The sequence below is a fragment of the Pelobates fuscus genome, chromosome 2 (genome assembly GCF_036172605.1).
Source record: "Pelobates fuscus isolate aPelFus1 chromosome 2, aPelFus1.pri, whole genome shotgun sequence".
Taxonomy (NCBI): domain Eukaryota; kingdom Metazoa; phylum Chordata; class Amphibia; order Anura; family Pelobatidae; genus Pelobates; species Pelobates fuscus.
Genome location: NC_086318.1, coordinates 95,349,934 through 95,370,328, shown reverse-complemented (window position 1 = coordinate 95,370,328; position 20,395 = coordinate 95,349,934). Strand labels below are relative to the sequence as shown.

General features: G+C 35.6%; 1 protein-coding gene across 1 annotated transcript; it reads left to right on the top strand.

Moving 5' to 3' along the window:
- The first annotated feature begins 4,986 nt into the window (after positions 1-4,986).
- On the top strand, positions 4,987-18,819 carry LOC134586720 (carboxypeptidase B-like). The gene is made up of 11 exons (XM_063442474.1): positions 4,987-5,093; positions 5,184-5,259; positions 9,545-9,669; positions 12,910-13,006; positions 13,090-13,191; positions 13,280-13,381; positions 15,210-15,320; positions 15,410-15,500; positions 16,408-16,610; positions 17,596-17,680; positions 18,431-18,819. The coding sequence occupies exons 1-11, from the start codon at positions 5,029-5,031 to the stop codon at positions 18,613-18,615; spliced, it is 1,242 nt and encodes a 413-aa protein (XP_063298544.1). The 5' UTR covers positions 4,987-5,028; the 3' UTR covers positions 18,616-18,819.
- Positions 18,820-20,395: the final 1,576 nt, after the last annotated feature.

Here is a 20,395-nt window from a genome sequence, read left to right as displayed (position 1 = left end):
CAAGCGTTTCATTCAAAATAGTCAACAGGGTCGCAAGAAGCGTGTGGAGAAACCAAGGCGCAAAATAACTGCCCATGAACTGAGAAAAGTCAAGCGTGCAGCTGCCAAGATGCCACTTGCCACCAGTTTGGCCATATTTCAGAGCTGCAACATCACTGGAGTGCCCAAAAGCACAAGGTGTGCAATACTCAGAGACATGGCCAAGGTAAGAAAGGCTGAAAGACGACCACCACTGAACAAGACACACAAGCTGAAACGTCAAGACTGGGCCAAGAAATATCTCAAGACTGATTTTTCTAAGGTTTTATGGACTGATGAAATGAGTGTGAGTCTTGATGGGCCAGATGGATGGGCCTGTGGCTGGATTGGTAAAGGGCAGAGAGCTCCAGTCCGACTCAGATGCCAGCAAGGTGGAGGTGGAGTACTGGTTTGGGCTGGTATCATCAAAGATGAGCTTGTGGGGCCTTTTCGGGTTGAGGATGGAGTCAAGCTCAACTCCCAGTCCTACTGCCAGTTTCTGGAAGACACCTTCTTCAAGCAGTGGTACAGGAAGAAGTCTGCATCCTTCAAGAAAAACATGATTTTCATGCAGGACAATGCTCCATCACACGCGTCCAAGTACTCCACGGCGTGGCTGGCAAGAAAGGGTATAAAAGAAGAAAATCTAATGACATGGCCTCCTTGTTCACCTGATCTTAACCCCATTGAGAACCTGTGGTCCATCATCAAATGTGAGATTTACAAGGAGGGAAAACAGTACACCTCTCTGAACAGTGTCTGGGAGGCTGTGGTTGCTTCTGCACGCAATGTTGATGGTGAACAGATCAAAACACTGACAGAATCCATAGATGGCAGGCTTTTGAGTGTCCTTGCAAAGAAAGGTGGCTATATTGATCACTGATTTGTTTTTGTTTTGTTTTTGAATGTCAGAAATTTATATTTGTGAATGTTGAGATGTTATATTGGTTTCACTGGTAAAAATAAATAATTGAAATGGGTATATATTTGTTTTTTGTTAAGTTGCCTAATAATTATGCACAGTAATAGTCACCTGCACACACAGATATCCCCCTAAAATAGCTAAAACTAAAAACAAACTAAAAACTACTTCCAAAAATATTCAGGTTTGATATTAATGAGTTTTTTGGGTTCATTGAGAACATGGTTGTTGTTCAATAATAAAATTAATCCTCAAAAATACAACTTGCCTAATAATTCTTCACTCCCTGTATACTTAATTCTATAGGCTTTGATATGCAACCTGATACGTTGCCTCTACTGTATAACTGTATGTGTACATACGCATATCCTTTGTTGTTATGTTCACATTATTATGATTATGCTTTTATCATACAGTACACAAATAAATCCATATTCAGTATATATCGAATTCTATATATTAGTCATCTAAGCTTTGATATACAACCTAATAAGTTGCTTCCACTGTACAGCTGTCTGTGTACATATGTATATACCTTTTTGTTATGTTCACATTATTATCATTTATTTGTTTATTTATTAATTTTCTGCATCTTTTAATTATTACATATTTTGTATTCATATAATACCTGTAACTAGCTCATTCCATCTGAAATATAATCTTTACACTTCATTATATATCCTATCTTAGGATTTTCTTTAACCTCCTGCTGCACAAACAGGGATACATAGGGTTAATTATACCCATTTCCCTGCAGTGTGGATGTCTTTGCCACTCATTTACCCATTCCCCGCCCATCTGACTGACGCAAATCGAGTATTCCGATGATGTCAGAGATTCAGGGGTGGAGTCTATGGGGTTTAAAATTGTGTCACGATTCTCCAGTCCGGTAAGCTCTTGAGAAAGGCGCAACAGCAGTGCCGAAACGCGCGTTGAGCTTTTACCGCGACCACATGGTCATTATTTAGTTTTAGTTTAGGAATCCTGTTTGCTGCAGTTTACAGTAGGAGAGATTCTGATTGTACATTAGGACTTAGGATTTCAAGTCTGCTCCTATTTAGTTCCTTCCTTCGCTACTTTAGCTCATACAGCATCCGTGTTCATACTTAGGAAACTGAGCTAATTAGGGCAGTGACGATTTTTACTTTAAGTATTTTCACCTACTGAGCCTCTTTGGTGAGGTTTTTAGTAGTCCTCCTATTACTCTCAAGGTATTCTATCATAGGACGATTATTATCCTGTACTTATACCCAACTTTTTCTCAATTAGGGCGATATATAGATTATACACAATAGATGTTTTACTATATCTATCTCCTGAGGGGACCCGGGATCATAAGATTACGGATTTACTCTTCCGACGAATTTTGGCCACAGATCAAGGCATATTAGTAGTTCTTTGTTTCTGGCTGTACCCTCATTTTATGATAGCTATTTACTTATTCAGTTATCTACCTCTATGGGCGACATCTATCTATATCCAGTACTAACCCTTGAGGGGTTTGTTAGTACAGTGATTTAGCTTCTCTCCCCTGCACACTAAATAGCTACTGTGGTTACTGAGACATTGTTACAAATCATATGATTATATTTCTACATTGTCTGTCCCAGAAACCTACTTAGTAGCTTTGTATTAAAAAGGTGCACGGAACATATAGCAAACAATAGACGATTCCTGTATATATATATTTTGTCTTTTCACTGTTTATACACATTTTCACTGATTTTTTCACCTATTATTATTTTTTCTGCCTGAGAGGGATTAATAAAATTTTTATTATTTTTCTTATATTTCATTTAAGTTCTATACGGGCATTTCTTTTTGCCATTTAATTATGAACAAGTGTCTTTTTGGGGTATAGGGACTGAGAATTGGGAGGATTCCATTCTAATCCCTGTTCAGTCTCTTTCTCTTTTCATACTATATTTTCAGGGTTATGCCCTTATACCCTGCAACCTAACCAACTCTAGTGTGAGATCTTTTGGTCTTTCGCTGGATGTTGAGTCTTTTTTCATACTTAAAGAACAAGTGGGGACTGATATATACAGACAACAGGTCAGTAGCATCTTACCTTAACCATCAGGGAGGAACAAGAACAGGAAACTCCTATTCGAACTACCACCGATATTTTTATTGGCCCAGAACCATCTTCAGGGACTGAAAGCAATATATCTTCAGGGACTATCTGAGCCGATCCTACATAGACCCAGGAGAATGGAGCCTGAACAAGGAAGTTTTTCAGGAAAAAGTTTCAGTATGGGGCATTCCACAGATAGACCTTGTGGCAACATCAAAGAATTCTCAAGTGCCAAGGTTCTTTTCAAGAGGGCAAGATCATCAGGCAGAGACTCCGGGTGCACTCTCCCAGGGGTGGTTATTCAATGTGGCATATATATTTCCTAATATACCTATGATTCCTCAATTTCTGAATTTTGTTTTGGCAAGAACAAAATACAGTAATCGCAGTATTGCTAATGTGCAATCAGCTTAAACTTGTTAACTGTAAAAACTCTGTTTCTTGTGGCTATAACATCGACAAGAAGAATGTCTGAACTGCAAGCACTATCATCGGAAGAACCTTATACCACGTTTTACCATGAAAGAATAGTGCTAATTCCCAAACAAGAGTTCCTTCCCAAGGTGATTTCACAGATATATCTAGAGCAGAAAATAATTCTTCCATCATTTCTTCCACAACCAAGTTCAGAAGGTGAAATGGTTTGGTTTAAAGTGGATTTCATGAGAAGTCTCTGTATGTATTTGGAACATTCTGCCATGTTCAGGAAGTCCGATAGGCTTTTCGTTCTTCCATCAGGAACAAGAAAAGGTGAAGGAGCATCCATTGTCCCTTAGAAGATGGATAGCAGTGGCAATTATTAAAGCATATGCACAAGGTAAAGCTACCCCCATCAAGGTAAATAATCACTTTAGCTACTTCATGGGCTTCTATGGCAGAGGTGTCTATAGAAAATATTTGTAAGGCAGCTTCTTGGTCATCACACTGGACGTTTATCAAGCATTACAGGCTTGATTTGATTTGGCTTCTGCACACTTTGGACATAGTGTATTGGCTTCTGTTGCATTAAACAAATACAATACTAAGCAGCAAAATTGGAGTACTTTATTTCTTTTTCCAGCCCTTCATTAAGCTTGGGTTTTACCCATAAGTGATGCTGCCATGTTTAGCCACGAAACGAGAACGTTTATCAAATACTTTCCGTAATTTTCTTTTCCTGGCTAAACATGGCAGCATCACACTTTCTCCCTTCTGGATTTATTTTTTCTAGTTGAGCTTTATAAAAGACTGGGGATCTTGGGGGGGGGGGGGGTGAGAGGGGGTTTATTTGATCTGTCAACTAATTAATTAATCCTGTCCTGACAGCTGGGGAGGAGCTTAACCCATATGCTATGTATCTTAGCCAGGAAAATAAAATTACGGAAAGTATTTGATACATTTTCTCGTTTTATTCTCCTGTCACATAGAACATGACAGAGTGACAATCCAGTTAACATCTCTCAAATTAAATTTCAAAATGTCATGATTCATTCTACAAATTAAAAGGTAACTTCAACCACCATGATCACTTCATGGAGTTGAAGTGATAATGGTGGTAAGGGTCAGTATGTTTAATGTTTCTGCTTGTTCCATTGCACATACAAAGATATTGGTAATTGTGTGCTGGAGGCTAGTTGCAATTGGCACCTAGCTTGTTGGACTTCTTGCCCATTGTGTTCTCCATGAAGAACTTTTGGACTGGAGACTGTCTAATTTTAAATTACATTTCAGAATTTTGCCCAGAGCTTTGAGTTAGTGTCCCCAGTCAGTTTTACAGAACTACATTCATGGAAATAAATTTGAGCTTATTAACTGAACAACCCATGCTGGCTAAAAAAAAAAAAAAAAAAAAAACGTGTGAAAAAAATAAACTCAACTCTTGCTATTAGTAAATAAAACAAGGTCAAAGCTGTAATTAATCATTTTGAAGTAGGTTGTACTGACACATATTGCAAACAATCCGTCACAAAAACAAGCAACAAACCCAGCTATATAATACGACTGCACAGGTACTAAGTCCCATCTGACCAAAATGTGGTCCATACTCCTTCTTGTGAGTATTGCTGCGGTGTCTGCAGATCCTAAAGAGTTCCACGGGTAAGAAAAATAATGCATATCGTTATGGTCAAAATTATTAAATTAATCAGTTTGTTTTCACTAATTGTTTTTTTTTTTTTTAATTTCAAGGGATAAAGTTTTTCGAGTATTTCCCCAAAATGAAGAACACGTTGAATTAATAAAATCCATTGCAAGCAATACACAGGTATGATCTCAATTTATTTAATAAATAATAAACTTATACTCTTAAAAAAAAGCATAAAACATACATTTCAGTGAAAATTCAAGGTAACTTCAAAGTGAATGTCAAAATTAAAGGTCCTGTCATGTTGTAGAAAAAAATTGATTGGCAACTGAAACAGAACTTTGCTTTAAGTTCATTTATGCCCATTGCCAAATTTTGTCAGCTTTATTGTTATACATAAATAAATTTTATGTATTTTATGAAAACTAGAGCACTCAGATTTTTTTTAACAGATTCAGACATTAAAGAAGCAGATTAAAGTTTATTTTTAGTGCCGAGCCAATTTTAGATCAAAATATCCGAACTGGAAAAGTTCTCTAGGTCAGATATGCTTTACATTCAGCTATCTGTACTTTTCAAAATTAAATTTACTTTGAATTCTTACTTTAGTAAATAACCCTGTTATTCTTTTATTTCATGAAGACATTTGAAATATTTGATACAGTAAATTTTAGAAACTGAAGTATCAATGATACACATTTGCATATCTTTTTAAGTTTAGTGCTTTAAACCTTTACTATCATACGTTTTAAGTGAAATTATAAATATTTTTCTCGACCCCTATAACAGTTTTTGAAGGTCAAACTCAAATATTTAGCTTTCTCGATATGAAAAAAAGCCTAGAATCTCAGTGTGGAATGAAATATTTATTTGGCACAATGTAAATGCCGAATCGTATATTTCTTACATTGTTTTGAAATTATTTTTTCTTGGCTTGTCCCTCTTCTTGTCTTTGAGAATCATTAAAGTTACATGTGACTCAGAGTTAAATAATCTGACAATAATCCATTAGATATGCATCAATTATTCATAGACAATGCTAACATATTCTGTGTCGCACTGTAATATGACAAATAAATCACATATATTTTTGGAAATACTTTTTATTAATTGGCAAAACAATTCTATAAACATATCGCTACAAAATCTTTTTTATCCAATTCATGTAAGCAGCTGCATGGGATAAGCAATTTTATTGTTGAGGTATTTGAAGAAATAAAAGTAATATTTACAGCCAGGAGGTAAAATTCATTTAGTATATCATCCATGGTCCAAAAGCAACTCCAAAATGTGAAATTATAGAACGTGCGATATTGATTCATTAATAATGCTGCAATCCATCTATGTTAATGCCTTAGATCACTAAAATATAATAAAATTCCATTTTACATAGTAAATTGTTACACCCTTAACATGTCTGACATCTCAGTTTCCCATCTACATTATCAATGGTAGTGTAAATACTATTTAGCATACAGCACAAAACAAGGTTATTTTCTAACCTCCAAATTGCAGCAAAATAAATGTTTTGTTGCAAAATTTAAGCAAAATTATCTTAAGAGTTCTCTAGATCAACGTTAGTCACCACTTGGCTATTTAGATAATTTAGATAATCTAGATATTAATTTGTTACAAATTAAACTTCAGTGAATAAGTCTGTAAGTGTAAATGTGGGAGATTTATTTTAATGTCACTGATAAGAGCCTGCACTTTATAGGTGTTTTTTAGAGCACCAGTGATCTGTTATTGTTTTTTAGTCTCTTACTTCTTGCACAATTCATTTTTTTTCATCTGTAGCGTTTGGAAAAAAAAAATTCTGCAATGCAACAGATTTATCAGTCTTTTTGTCACTTTTTCTCTCCACTCGATTTGGTGTCCTTTGTTGAAATAGATATTTCGGAAAAATATAGCAGACGTCAAATAGAGACATGCCGATACTTATTAGACCATTTTAAGAACTATTTAATAAATGAAAACAGATTAAAGACCAAAAATAAGATACATTTCTGAACAATTTTATAAATCTCTTCCATTGTCTTTCAAAACTCACCAGGTTGCAGTTAATAACATTTTTAATGGTGTGCAGACTTGCGATAACTTATTCATATGATCAATATGTATTATTTGCACCAATTAACCAGTAACTTCTAAAATCATTTTTTTCCATCGCAATCTGGCTACTCCATGAATTTTTAAACTCAAATTGAAATCTGTTGCATTTATCCACTGTCAATGTTTCTACTAATTTTGTGTTACTGCTATTTGATATACCTAGGTCATTCCTGGGTACACTAGTTTATCTCTGTACATCTATAGATGAAACAGACTGGAAGAGTTTTGTTATGTATTTCTGTAAATTATTATATAATATTAATTGGAATATATGCTCCCATCGACAGTTTTGGTCAATCATCTCATTTGCAAGAGTATTTTATTACTAGGATATAGGGATAAAAACCTGGTTTAACTCACAGATGTTCTTCCGATGATCCTTAATTTTACGATCGCAAAAACAACTCTATATAATTATATCTAAATGCTTCACATAATAGGAATTATTTTCCAGAATATTGCATGCCACCGAATAAAGTGGCAGCACCACAATTGTTGGCTATTTCTAAGCCCAACTACACCACTAGAACTTTTATTTATACATTAATTTATAGAAACAATGTTTGATCAAAATAGCTTAGTTTACTAAAATCATAGAATAATTAAAAGAACCTTGTATGATGGTAATCAATGGAGTTTGACAATTTGACAACTGAAAAATATATTATGATGCATTTACTTTCAAGGGATGTATATGTGCAAGTTATCAGTTTACTAAAAGCATAGTGAGCTTGCAGTTGTATCTTTTTGTAAAAAAATTAATTGTGAAATTACCTCATCATCATCTTATTTTACCTGTTCTACTGATCCGGTTCTCTGCAAAGTTCTAAAGTAAATTAAGATGAGATGGAACCATACATGTTTGATAAACAATCAGAACTTGGTAAACCCCATATAAATAGCTTGTAAAACTGTTCTCAAGCCCACACTTATTGAGCAGATTCCATAAATCCATGAAAATTTCAATTTTGGAGTCAAGAAACAAGAAACTTTTTATTTTCCATCATTTTCATGAATTGAAAATTGCTTGATGCATGATGAACTTTGTGTCAACTGAAGTTAGTCTTTTTCTGTTTTCTGTTTTACTGTGTATGCTATGTTATTAATACAACATTAGATGAAATATGATGGATAATACTTTATTATATTTTGAATTATGCACCTGAATTATTTGTTTGACGTAACATCTGCCTTCAGCTTTGTGTAAGCCTTATGCTATTGATTTAACCTTCATTTGTTCATTCATGTGTATATTAAACTTTCCCAAAAGCTTTTATCTGGCTTACAATCAAACTTCAATTCTCTGTGTCCTTGTGTCTTGGAAAAAACAATAATATATGTGGCAACTGTGAAGTTATTAATTGTGTTTTCGGAATGTGTCATCTAACTCAAACATTACTGCAGGAAATGTGGCCTGGTGATACTACATTTTTAATTATCTCTGTAGGAGTAGGAGGCACTCTGTGTTCACAGTGTAGATAGGGAATACCGGACGTAATTTACTCCTACAACATTCATTCCTCAAACTGTATATAAAGTGTCAAAAGGTTATGAAGTATATGCATTGAGATAAATCAGCTGCAATTACAGGGTTATTCAGTAAATTGAGATTTCAAAGTGAATTTCAAATATACGGTCAAAATAGCCAAAGTGGAAAAATTCTCAACTACTTTTGGTTCAGTTACTCTGGCTTTAAAAATGCATTTTGAATTAGTTTGTATGTTAGTACCGTATGCCTTCACTTTTGATAATTATAGTTAAAATAAACCCATAATTTAATAGACAATATACTATTATCTCACTTGTATTTGAACATTTAAGAAGATATTTAAATCTTAGAAAGTCATAGAAATAAAAAAGGAGAATGCTAATCACAGTTAAAAAAAAAACAATACACTTCAATCTGCATTTACTCTTAAAATACAAAATATTGTATTTTTGAAAATAGAATAATTCATAATTTCTTAGTTATTATTTATAGACCAAGACTATGGCGTTGCAAAATGAAGAGAAATTATGTCATGGATTCAATCTATTAAAACATAAGTTAATTAACACAAATTTTAATTAATGCATTTTTCAATTAATACATTTTCTAATGGACGTGATATGCTACCTGTTTTACTTATCCAATTAAAAGGCAGATCCCGTTATATAATTTCTGACAGTCATCTGTCACGTGGGAGCCTTTCTCTACAACGGTACCTGTTCCGAGGGTTTACTTGGCACTTCTGAAAACCTTTGCTGTAACTCACTGTTTCCTAAGCATTTATATTGTTTTTTTCTGGTTTAGAAAGCAAACTGGTTAGAAAAAAAATCTTCCATTTACAAATTATATTTTGTTCTTTTTTAGCTTGACTTCTGGATACCAGAAACCATATCACTGGTTACTGTAGGACAGCGTGCTGATTTCCGTGCTGAATATGAAGTAGCGTATGATATCCAGGCCCTCCTTGAGAAAAGTGGAATGCCCTATGAGTAGGTTCAATTTCTACTAAACTGTTGTAATGCCACAAAGAAAAAGACGCATACGTGTTCATAAAGTCACTAATTCTACAGTTCTTTACTTTATTACCTGCTTTAGAGCAATATTGGGAATGATCTAACCTTTTATATCAATTCAGACTAGACCATAATGATGGAATACGCAGTTCACAAACATCCACCATGTAAATAGAGTGTCTGTGCGTGGTCATCCTTCCATTTAATATCCTAGGTCACATGAGTACTATTGTTGCATTGCTTGATAGACAGGAGTATGATCCTTTAATGATCTAGGTCTTGTCACTGTGTTGTCTATGTAAGTATGCTAGCACAGTTTACGATTTTCTGCATGGCGTTGTACCATTTTCTGTTTTCATCTCATCAGTGGATAGTTTCCTGTCAGTTTTTGTTGCTGGTTAGGAAGGTGTTTTTATAATCTCATCCTCAGCTAACATTGGCTGCAAATCTTTAAAAAAAAAATGTTGTACTTGTTCAAAAGTCAGGTGGTAGGTTAGCAGAATTAATTGGTTTGATGATAGTCCAGGACTCATATCCCTTCTGTCTCAGTGATTCAGAAAATGCATCTAAATGCACATTATGGTCATCAGTACCAGAGTACTGGTACCAAGTAATAGTATTGCGTAGCATGGCTGCAGGTGATACCCTGCTTAGTATTAGAGGGGTACAATCTGGAGCTTTGACGATAACTATCTGCCTTTGGACTTTGTATAGCTATGTATGGATCGTGCCATTAGTGCATGATGCACTAGTGTCAAGACATTTTACATATTTGTGTATATTGATTGCTTCAACCTTTTCCTACCCAGAACCATGTACACAGGATGCCTTTCAGCAACAAAATGAAGTCTCTTACAACAAACTTACATTCCATTCTGTACCAGCACTAGTCTTTACCTATGGAAGATTTATAAATTCCACTGCAGTCCATCCCCTATCTTCTGTCAGTGGATATGTGGGAGAGTGGATATGATTAAAATGTGTAGCCTTATTCGAGCAGCCAGGGATGGAGGATACCTAATTGTTAACATTATGTTAACACTATTATACTGTGTTTGGGAAGCTGAATTTCCAAAAGCAAAGCTTTGTGTAATTTTATTTATATATTTTAGTCTTATTGTTATTATTATTAGTAGTATTATTATTATTTTATTATATATAGCGCCAGCAAATTCTGTAGGGCTGTACAATGGGTGGACTTACAGACATGTAATTGTAACCAGACAAATGGACGCACAGGAACAGAGGGGTTGAGTGCCCTGCTCAGTGAGTTTACATGCTAGAGGGAGGAGGGTATAGTGACACAAAGGGTACTGTTCTTCTGCTTCTAAGGTAATATTTTAAACCATTTGTGACATACTGCAAGGTAAATGATAGTGTGTTATATCTACATATTTTTTACCTACTTGCCTAACATTTGTAGAAAGTCTGAAATAATAAATGAAGAAAATATTATGAAATGTACAAATTCTTATTTTTAATAATAATATTATTTAATGTAATAATATTTAAAAAATAGACAAAATTGATTTTTAAAGAGACCAACACAACTTTGAAAAGCAGTTCTAATTTCTGGCATATAGGCATTAAATAACTTTCTTTGTGCAGTCCTAGCCATGCATCATTTGGCATTGATGGACACAGCATCCATGAAAAAAGTCTTAATTTTTACAGAGCAGTGTGTTTACTTTAAAAGACCTTAACTTAACTGCCCTGTCAATTGAACTTTAAACACACACAATAGGCTATTATAGACTCTAGCAGGTAATTCTAAATTAAACACACTGAGCAATAAGGTAAGCAAAGACAAATAGGCTCCTATTCAAAAAGTGGGTATGGCCATGCAAATCACAGCTTGGGGAGGTGTAAGAGTGTCAGATCCAGAGCCTGATCTCGGGAGGGGCACTTGTAGATTATTTAAAGAAATAATCCAGACACAATAACCACTACAGCTCAGTGTAGTGGTTAAGGTGTCAATAGTGCCGGGACCCCCTCCCAGAGTAAGTAGTCAAACCGTTTAAGAACAGTTTGACAACTTACCTGAAGTCTGATAGGAAATGGGACTGTAGTAGGGCATAGGAGCAGTGGTGTGTGTGATTGGTGCAATGTGTAAAGCATGCAATGTGTGTGTGTGTGTGTGTGTGAGGGGGACAGTGTGTGAGCAGTGTGTGTGTGAGTGTGAAGGTTGCAGTGTGTGAGTGAGGGTGGCAGTGTTTGTCAGGGGTGCAGTGTGTGTGTATGGGGGGAAGTGTGTGTATGGGGCAGTGTATGTGTGTGAGGGGGGGGCAATGTCTGTGTGATAAGAAGAGTAGAGAGACCCTCGGTCTGCTCGTTTTTCTCGGGGGGGGGGGGCAATTGTCCCGTTGCCCCCCCCCTGAATCCACCACTGAGGTGTAATTAGGTATGCATAAAGAAAAACAGTGTGTGTATGGGAGGCAGTGTGTGTATGGGGGACAGTGTATATGTATGTGGGCCAATGTGTGTATGGGGGGGCAGTGTATGTGTGTGGGGCAATGTGTGTATATGGGGGCGCTGTGTGTATGGGGGCGGTGTGTGTATGGGGGGCAGTGTATGTGTGTGGGGGCAGTGTATGTGTGTGGGGGCAGTGTGTGTATGGGGGCAGTGTGTGTATGGGGGCAATATGTGTATGGGGCAGTGTATGTGTATGTGGGGCAGTGTGTGTGTATGGGGGCAGTGTTTGTGTATGTGGGGCAGTGTTTGTGTATGTGGGGCAGTGTGTGTGTGTGTATCGGGGGCAATGTGTGTATGGGGGCAGTGTGTGTATGGGGGGCAGTGTGTGTATGGGGGCAGTGTATGTGTGTGTGGGGGGGCAATGTCTGTGTGATAAGAAGAGTAGAGAGACCCTCGGTCTGCTTGTTTTTCTCGGGGGGGGCAATTGTCCCGTTGCCCCCCCCCCTTGAATCCGCCACTGAGGTGTAATTAGGTATGCATAAAGAAAGTGATTTAACTACTAAATGGCAGAGAATTGAGCAGTGATGCTGCAGGTGCATGATCTATACACCGAAAGTACTTCAATAAACTAAAGTTGTTTAGTGCTGTTTAGTGTTGTTTGGTGTTTTAAATGCCTCTGTAGTGCTCTCATCCTACTTGGTAGTGAATGTTTTAATTTAATCTGCAGTGTGATCATAATTAAGATGTAACTATGCATGCCCTGTTATACATATAACACTATTTTTTGTTATTTGTTTTCAACAGAGTTATGATTGGCAATGTGCAAGAAGCTGTTGATACCCAGCGTGATAGCAATATCCGTGCTGTTCACAGCTATGTAAAGTACAATGACCTTGACACGGTATGACCACAGAATATGTGACCTTGCATTTAATGAACACAGATAATAAATGATCACCTTCTAAAGTTGTATCTACCTTGCAGATTAACGCATGGTCTGCTAACATTGCTGCTCAGAATTCCGGCCTTGTGTCTCGCTCCCAACTAGGAACCTCATACGAGGGCCGTCCTATCTACTTACTTAAGGTAAATTGCTTTTAAAAGTTACTTTTGCTGTATCTGTTTGACAGTTGTGATTGAAGGTTTTATTTTAATTATTTTTTTTTTTTGGTAGGTTGGCAAAAGTGGTTCGAATAAAAAGGCTGTGGTCCTTGACTGTGGTTTCCACGCAAGAGAATGGATTAGTGTTGCATTCTGCCAGTGGTTTGTAAAGGAGGTGAGACTTTACAATATGTAAACATTAAATAATGTAGAGTGGCATTACATTTTTATTTTAAAGTTGACTTCTTTACATGAGATAATCACAAAGTTATATCCACTCACCATGTGTGGAAGCTGATGTAAGCTGAAAACATTACTGAACACCAAAACCTAAACGAAAGCCCAACACTTTGAAAGAGGGCTGAGGCACCTACCTATGTTTGAAGCCAGGTATAGGTGAGGTTTGTGGTTTTCAACTTTTGTTGGACCAAGAAACACTTAAAGGGACACTCCATGCACCCAGACCACTTCTGCCCATTGGAGTGGTCTGGGTCCCAACTCCCATTACTCTTAACCCTGCAAGTGTAATTATTGCAATTTTTTATAAACTGCAATAATTACCTTGCAGGGTTAACTCCACCTCTAGTGGCTGTCTTCTAGACAGCCACTAGAGTGCACTTCCTGCATCTTAGCACAGAAAACCTGTGCTAGAGCGTCGCTGGACGTCCTCATGCTGTGTGAGGACCTCCAGCGTCGCTCAATTCCCCATAGGAAAGCATTAAAAAGCATTTTCAATGCTTTCCTATGGGGAGCTCTAATGCGCATGTCGCTGCCTCTGGTAAGTTACTGAAGGGGTCTTCACCCCTTCAGCAACTGGGGATTGGGGGGTGGGAGGGAGAGGGGACCTGCAGTGCCAGGAAAACGGATTATTTTCCTGGCACTGGAGTTTCCCTTTAAAAATAGAAAACATTCCAAGCCAAACTATCAGCGTCTCATACAATTCTATTTTACTTGATGCAATGCTAAAGCGTTATGCATACTTACAGCCAAACTGACTTATTAGGGTTAAAACAGCATTTGAAGGACCGCATTCAACCTTTAATAATCCTCAAGTTAAGTTGTGGTACTTTGAGGTGGCTTGAGGCATACAGTTCATAACCATTGTCTTAGGTTTCAGTTATGTATTGGGTGTTTTAATAATCATTAATAGATTTATTAAAAAAGCAATTCATTTTGCATTGTAAGTACACATTTTGTGCCACTTCCGTCCATTCTGCAATAGCTCCACTTTTGCTGAAAAAATACTTAGATCATGAATTTCTGTTAGGTCAGCTGTTTGCTACAGTAAAAAGCTGGCAATTTAATTAAAACTCTGAGAGTTCTTTGATGTACCCATAAAGCAGTACTTTTAGAATAAGTGCAGAAGGGTACAGAAAGTTGAACGTGAGCTACTAATGCATTGGTGAGCTCACTGCAGAACATGCACAGCCTATGGATTTGCAGCAAATATAGGGATTTCAAATGTTTATGTTTTTTTGTTTTTTTTGTGCAAATATGTGGATGCATTGTTTATATTGTATTAAAAAGGAACAGCTAACTCCAGTTAACATTAGATTTGTCACACTAAAGGGATTAAACAATAAATACTGAATGGTAATGCATTTATAAACAGAATTGCCAATTTGTGGCAAAAAAGATGACCATAACAATTCTCCAACCTATCAATAGTAACAGCTTAACTATTAAGGTTAAACGTTGTAATCCAGTTTCCAGAGAACAGCAGAAGTCTAACTAGCTAAATACAAAAAAAGCTGCAATGTTCTGGCCTGTACTATGCAATTCAGTTTTCAATTGACTACAATTTACTGTTTAGTAAAATTATACAAAATACAGCCCCTATTCTGATATCCTACATGCTTTTTCCTTGTTAGGAATATTGGTTTTATTTTGTTATTTTTTGTGAGTGTATGTGTTATTGTATTCTTTGCTTAATTGAGTCAGATTATTGCCTTGTAGCACTGAAGCATAATTGTATTTTTTTTCTCTATGATTATTTCATACAGGCTGTTGAGAAATATGGATCTGATACACAATTAACTAATCTCCTCAACAACTTGGATTTCTATGTTGTGCCAGTTCTAAATGTTGATGGATATTCCTATACCTGGACAAATGTAAGATATTAACACATCTTAGATATTAGCATTAATTACTTTAATAATCTAAGTATTAATTTCATAAACTCTCTAAAATTGTGTTGCAGAACCGTATGTGGAGGAAGACACGTTCAGTTAACAGTGGCTCCACTTGTATTGGTACTGATCCAAACAGGAATTTCAATGCTGGATGGTGCAGTAAGTGATGTCTCCTTTTCTTTGAAAACCATAAACTATAATATAATATTGAAAACTGATTAAATACACGCTTGTTTTGAAAAAACTGGGAATGTATTTGTAGTACCATGCTAAACGCAACATATTTCACTCCTAGGTCTCCCTCCAGTCCATTTGTATTTTCACTGTCGACTGTTAACGTTGACCTCTTCCCTCTCACAATCATAAGCACTGTTTGCAGGTCAAACTTTATGGCTGCATTTTAGCATTAGAAGGGAGGATTTGTCTAGGAGATTTGTCTGAGGAGATGTCTAGTGAGATTGGACTTACTCAGAGTTTTTCACTAGCATGTGATTTAAACATTAATTTCAAAAAAAGTAGCCAGACTGGAAGCATAGCTAAAGTGGATTTTTTTTTCTTTTTCCGCTTCACTACATTTCACCTTAAATTTGAAACTAACTTTGAATTCCTGACAATTCTCACATTAGTAAATTACCCTAACTGTATCTAGGCATCATAGATACAAATAGACTTTTGCAATCTGGTTGCAATTTAAGATACAATGATATTTGGAAGGTATTTAACCATTTCTATTTATTATTTACTGTTTGGGATAAAAATTGTACTTCTGATTCTATACTCATATTTCACACCCTATATGAAATTTTGTGGCTATCTTTTAGTTGTTATTATTTTTTTTTTAATAATTTAAAATCTACACAATATTATCTCGTTACATGCCTTTCTAGTTTTTGTACTGAAGAGGTGAATACTTATCTGTCAATATTGCAATAAAAACTATTGTGTATCATTCATTGTGTAATTTGTTTCATATATTTTGTATCGATCAACAAAACTATGTGATAATGAATCTGAATTCAATGTACTAATTACTACCAAACATAAATCAACAACTTTTTTTTTCAAGCTGTGGGAGCTTCTTCAAGAGCTTGCGATGATACATACTGTGGCAGTTCTCCTGAATCTGAAAGAGAAACCAAAGCTCTGGCTAACTTCATCCGTAATAATATTTCTTCCATAAAGGGATACTTGACTATTCATTCCTATTCCCAGATGTTGCTGTTCCCCTACTCTTACTCTTATGCTGTAGCTAAGGACCACACTGAGTTGGTGAGTTTGCAATCACATAAGCAACAAACTTCATGTCTGCCATTGTAGAACGACAAATGTAATTTGTTAATGGTGAAACAATTGCCAAATGAAAGCAGCTATGTCCATTTATTGTGTTGATAAATAGAACATTCAAATTGTAAAATGGATAAACAACTGACTAAAAAAAAAAAAGTAACACAGATCTTTGGTGAGTGTGAACTACTTGCGTTCTTCAAAAAAGATCAGATGTAGGCCCATACAAGCAAAAAATTAAGTCTTGCAGATACTTTGAAAGACAGAGTATAGATTTTGTGGAATGGACTCTCAACTAAAACTCTATAAGCATGATATAGTTATCTTGAGAGACATATTTTAAGTAGCAAAAGGGAAAAAGTTAAAGGAAAAATATGTTGTCAGTTAAATTAACAAAAACTATGGTAGTATAAAGAATAATTTGACAAAGAGACAAAGTTTTAAATATTAAACAACCAGCAGAGACATTCCATTCATATCCATAGTAACTTCTCTATTCGTAGAACTTTGCACAGAGTAACTCTTTAATACATACATTTTGGTAGAACAAATGTCATTTCATTCCAAAAATCTAAAAATACATTTAGAAGTTAAAAATACATTTATATGAGCACTGTCATGACAATACCAGTTCACAATGAAGCACGTTATTACAATGTAGGGTTCAACTTTGAGGGAGTGTATCTCTATCTCACTTGACTGCTAATGATAATTGAAATAAAATTGTGGTCCAGGCAGTCAAGGGTCATTTATGCAGCAGATTTATTGGAAAAAGTGCAACGTTTCGATCCTTCGATCTTAACTCTAATTCTAAACACACAACCCAATTCTAACGCTTCAGTTTAAGAAGTACCCCATAGTTCTATACCTCTGTCAGTAACACTATCACAGACATTAAAAATAGAGTTATTATAAATGCCTGTGCCATATTAAGATGTTTTAACAAGATAAATATTTGTGCTTCTTTCAGAACACTGTAGCCAAGAATGCTGTGAGTCAGTTGACATCTTTGTACAACACCAAATACACATATGGAGCTGGAGGCACTACAATCTGTAAGTCATTTACAATAATATTTTGTAATTTAAAGTAAAATATGATGAAATATTACATACTTTTATATTTAGTTGACCAATTATACAGGTCTGCAGAATATGGTCTTTTTTTTACCTTTTAATTAACAATTAAATAATATTTTGATTACTTTTTTTAAAGGCTATGTTAGAACTTTGTTTTTTCCTATAATTTTGTTCATTTTCACACATTGTTCGTTCCAAGATGGCACACAGACGTGGTTGTGAATGGCTGCAGACAATAACTGCCCTCCCTTAATTATGGCATCCCGCAATTCATGGCATTGTCTCATTTGGAACTAGATGTGAACACTGATATTAATTGTCAGAGCAGGAGTTTTTTCTATTTGCAATTCGTGATGACTAGTAGACTCACCTTATTAAATCACCTTGTTATTTCTATAAATTTGAAAGCTGTTTGCTACTACAATATATAGGTAAGCTAACAGTACTAAAAATTGGCACTCTGAAATGTTTTGGTGACATAGTCCCTCTAACATAGTTTAAATAAATATGAAGAGTATATGAAGCTCCTGGAGCAAACTTCATTCAACAAAAATATCAAAGGCGACATGTCCACTTACAGTTCAAAATGATAATTTCCATCAAGCTATACTTACAAAAAAGATTATTTTATTTTTTTAATGGAAGTATTATTTTATAATACCTGTATATGAAAAAGATTTCATGACCTGTGTCCACAATTTAATGCACGTTTCTTTCTCTATATAGACCTTGCAGCTGGAGGGTCAGATGACTGGGCTTATGATGCAGGCGTGAAATACTCATTCACTTTTGAGCTCCGTGACACAGGAAGATATGGTTTCCTGTTGCCCGAATCTCAGATCCAGGCAACTAGTCAAGAAACCTTGCTGGCTGTCAAGTCCATTGCCACCCACATCCTGAACAACGCATAAGAAATGGTTTTACAGAAGATTGCGATTGTACACTTCAATCTTGTAATACATTGTCTATTTCTACTATCATTTTCAGAATTTAATCATTCTGACTACCTTGGATTTCAGTAATTGTTCCAAGAAATACTACGTGAATGGAATAATTAATTAAAAAAAAGAAAAGAAAATTTCTGCTCAAATAAATTTTGAAAACAAAATGAGAAACTGAGAAAGACTTTAATTTTTAAAAGCCTCACTTGTTAATTTAATCTTAGTAATTTAATATTAGTAAATCTTCACAACAAATAGTTTTAAAGACCTTCTGGCAATTGTTACAAAAGAATGCTTTCTATACAAACGTTCGACACAATGAACCATCTCGGCTGCATTTCAATTAGAAGCCCTGTTTATGCTGCTAATGTTATTGGTCCAGGGGTTTCTGTTTAAACTTCATGATTGATATTTTTCTATATTATTCATTTTAATCAAATATGAAATGTTGATCCAACATGGTAGAGGCAGTCTAGAAAGTATCACATTCTGACATGCACTGACAACGCTAAGTTCATGTCTGTAAGTCAAAGAAAAAGGAAGCATCTAATGGAGTACTATTGTTAATACAAAACACAAGTGGGTGGGAAAAAGAAGTGCAAATAAAGTGCAGGCTGACTACTGACCACTGGAGCAGTCCCCAATTCAACCAAACCAAAAGAAAAAAAATAGTATAGAATAAATCTATAAACAGATAAGGGCACCACAATCACCAATAAAATATATGGTTAACTCTTTGGAAGAGGAATTCTCATATGAAAGAGAAAAATAGAGAACAAATCATGCAAAACTTTAATCAAAAATGAACAGTGATTTAAAAGCCAGCAACACACTCACCGGACGGAATGGCACAGTTAAAATTAATTAACTATGCAAATTAAGCAAGTCAGCCTCAATGGGCTGAATCCCACCAGGGTAATCATACACAAGCTTATATTGGAAATAAACGTGATTCGGATGTTGAGTCATTGATGTGCCCAGCACAACACCATTCCATGTTTTAAGTCCCTGTATAATGCTCCCAGGAATATGTAATAAAGACATTCAAATTATGTACATTCTATTATCTATTTTATAAAAAGGGTTATAAATATCCACCCTAGAGAATCATTCTATATTTAACCATTGGTAATGCCATTCTACCAGAAATGCATTAAGTGGGATTGGTAAAACATGTTAAGTGTTTAAGTGGAATTCACTGGTGTAAAAGGGACACTATAAGTGGCAAAACTCCTTTTTACTCAATTGAGTGGTTTTGGTGTATAGTCCGTGCAGTCTGACTGCTCAAATCACTTTGTTTATGCATCCCTAGTCACACCTCCCTGCATGTGGCCTGCACAGTCTCCATTTACATTTGCTGTAAAGATAGATCTAATGTTTAAACATCCCTTTTTGCACAGTCTGTTTTATTTAGAATATATTATCTCATGCTCTGTTAATAGTCTGCTAGAGACTACAGTAGCCTCTTGGGTGTGATTAAAGTTCAATTAACAGAGCAGGAGATAAAAACATCTAATGCTGTCACATCAGATTTAAAATCAAACCATTTTTTCATGTAGGCTGTGTGAGTCACAGGTGTAGCTACATAAATGGGTGTGGCTCAAAAGTGTGGAGCCCCTCAAAAGTGATTTAACTGGAAGGATGAGCCCCTCACTTAGGGACTGAAAAAATAGGAGAATCCCTTAACTTTAGGGTAATGCCGCTTAAACACTTCCAGTGCTATTAGTATTGGGAAGGTGGCATGTCTACT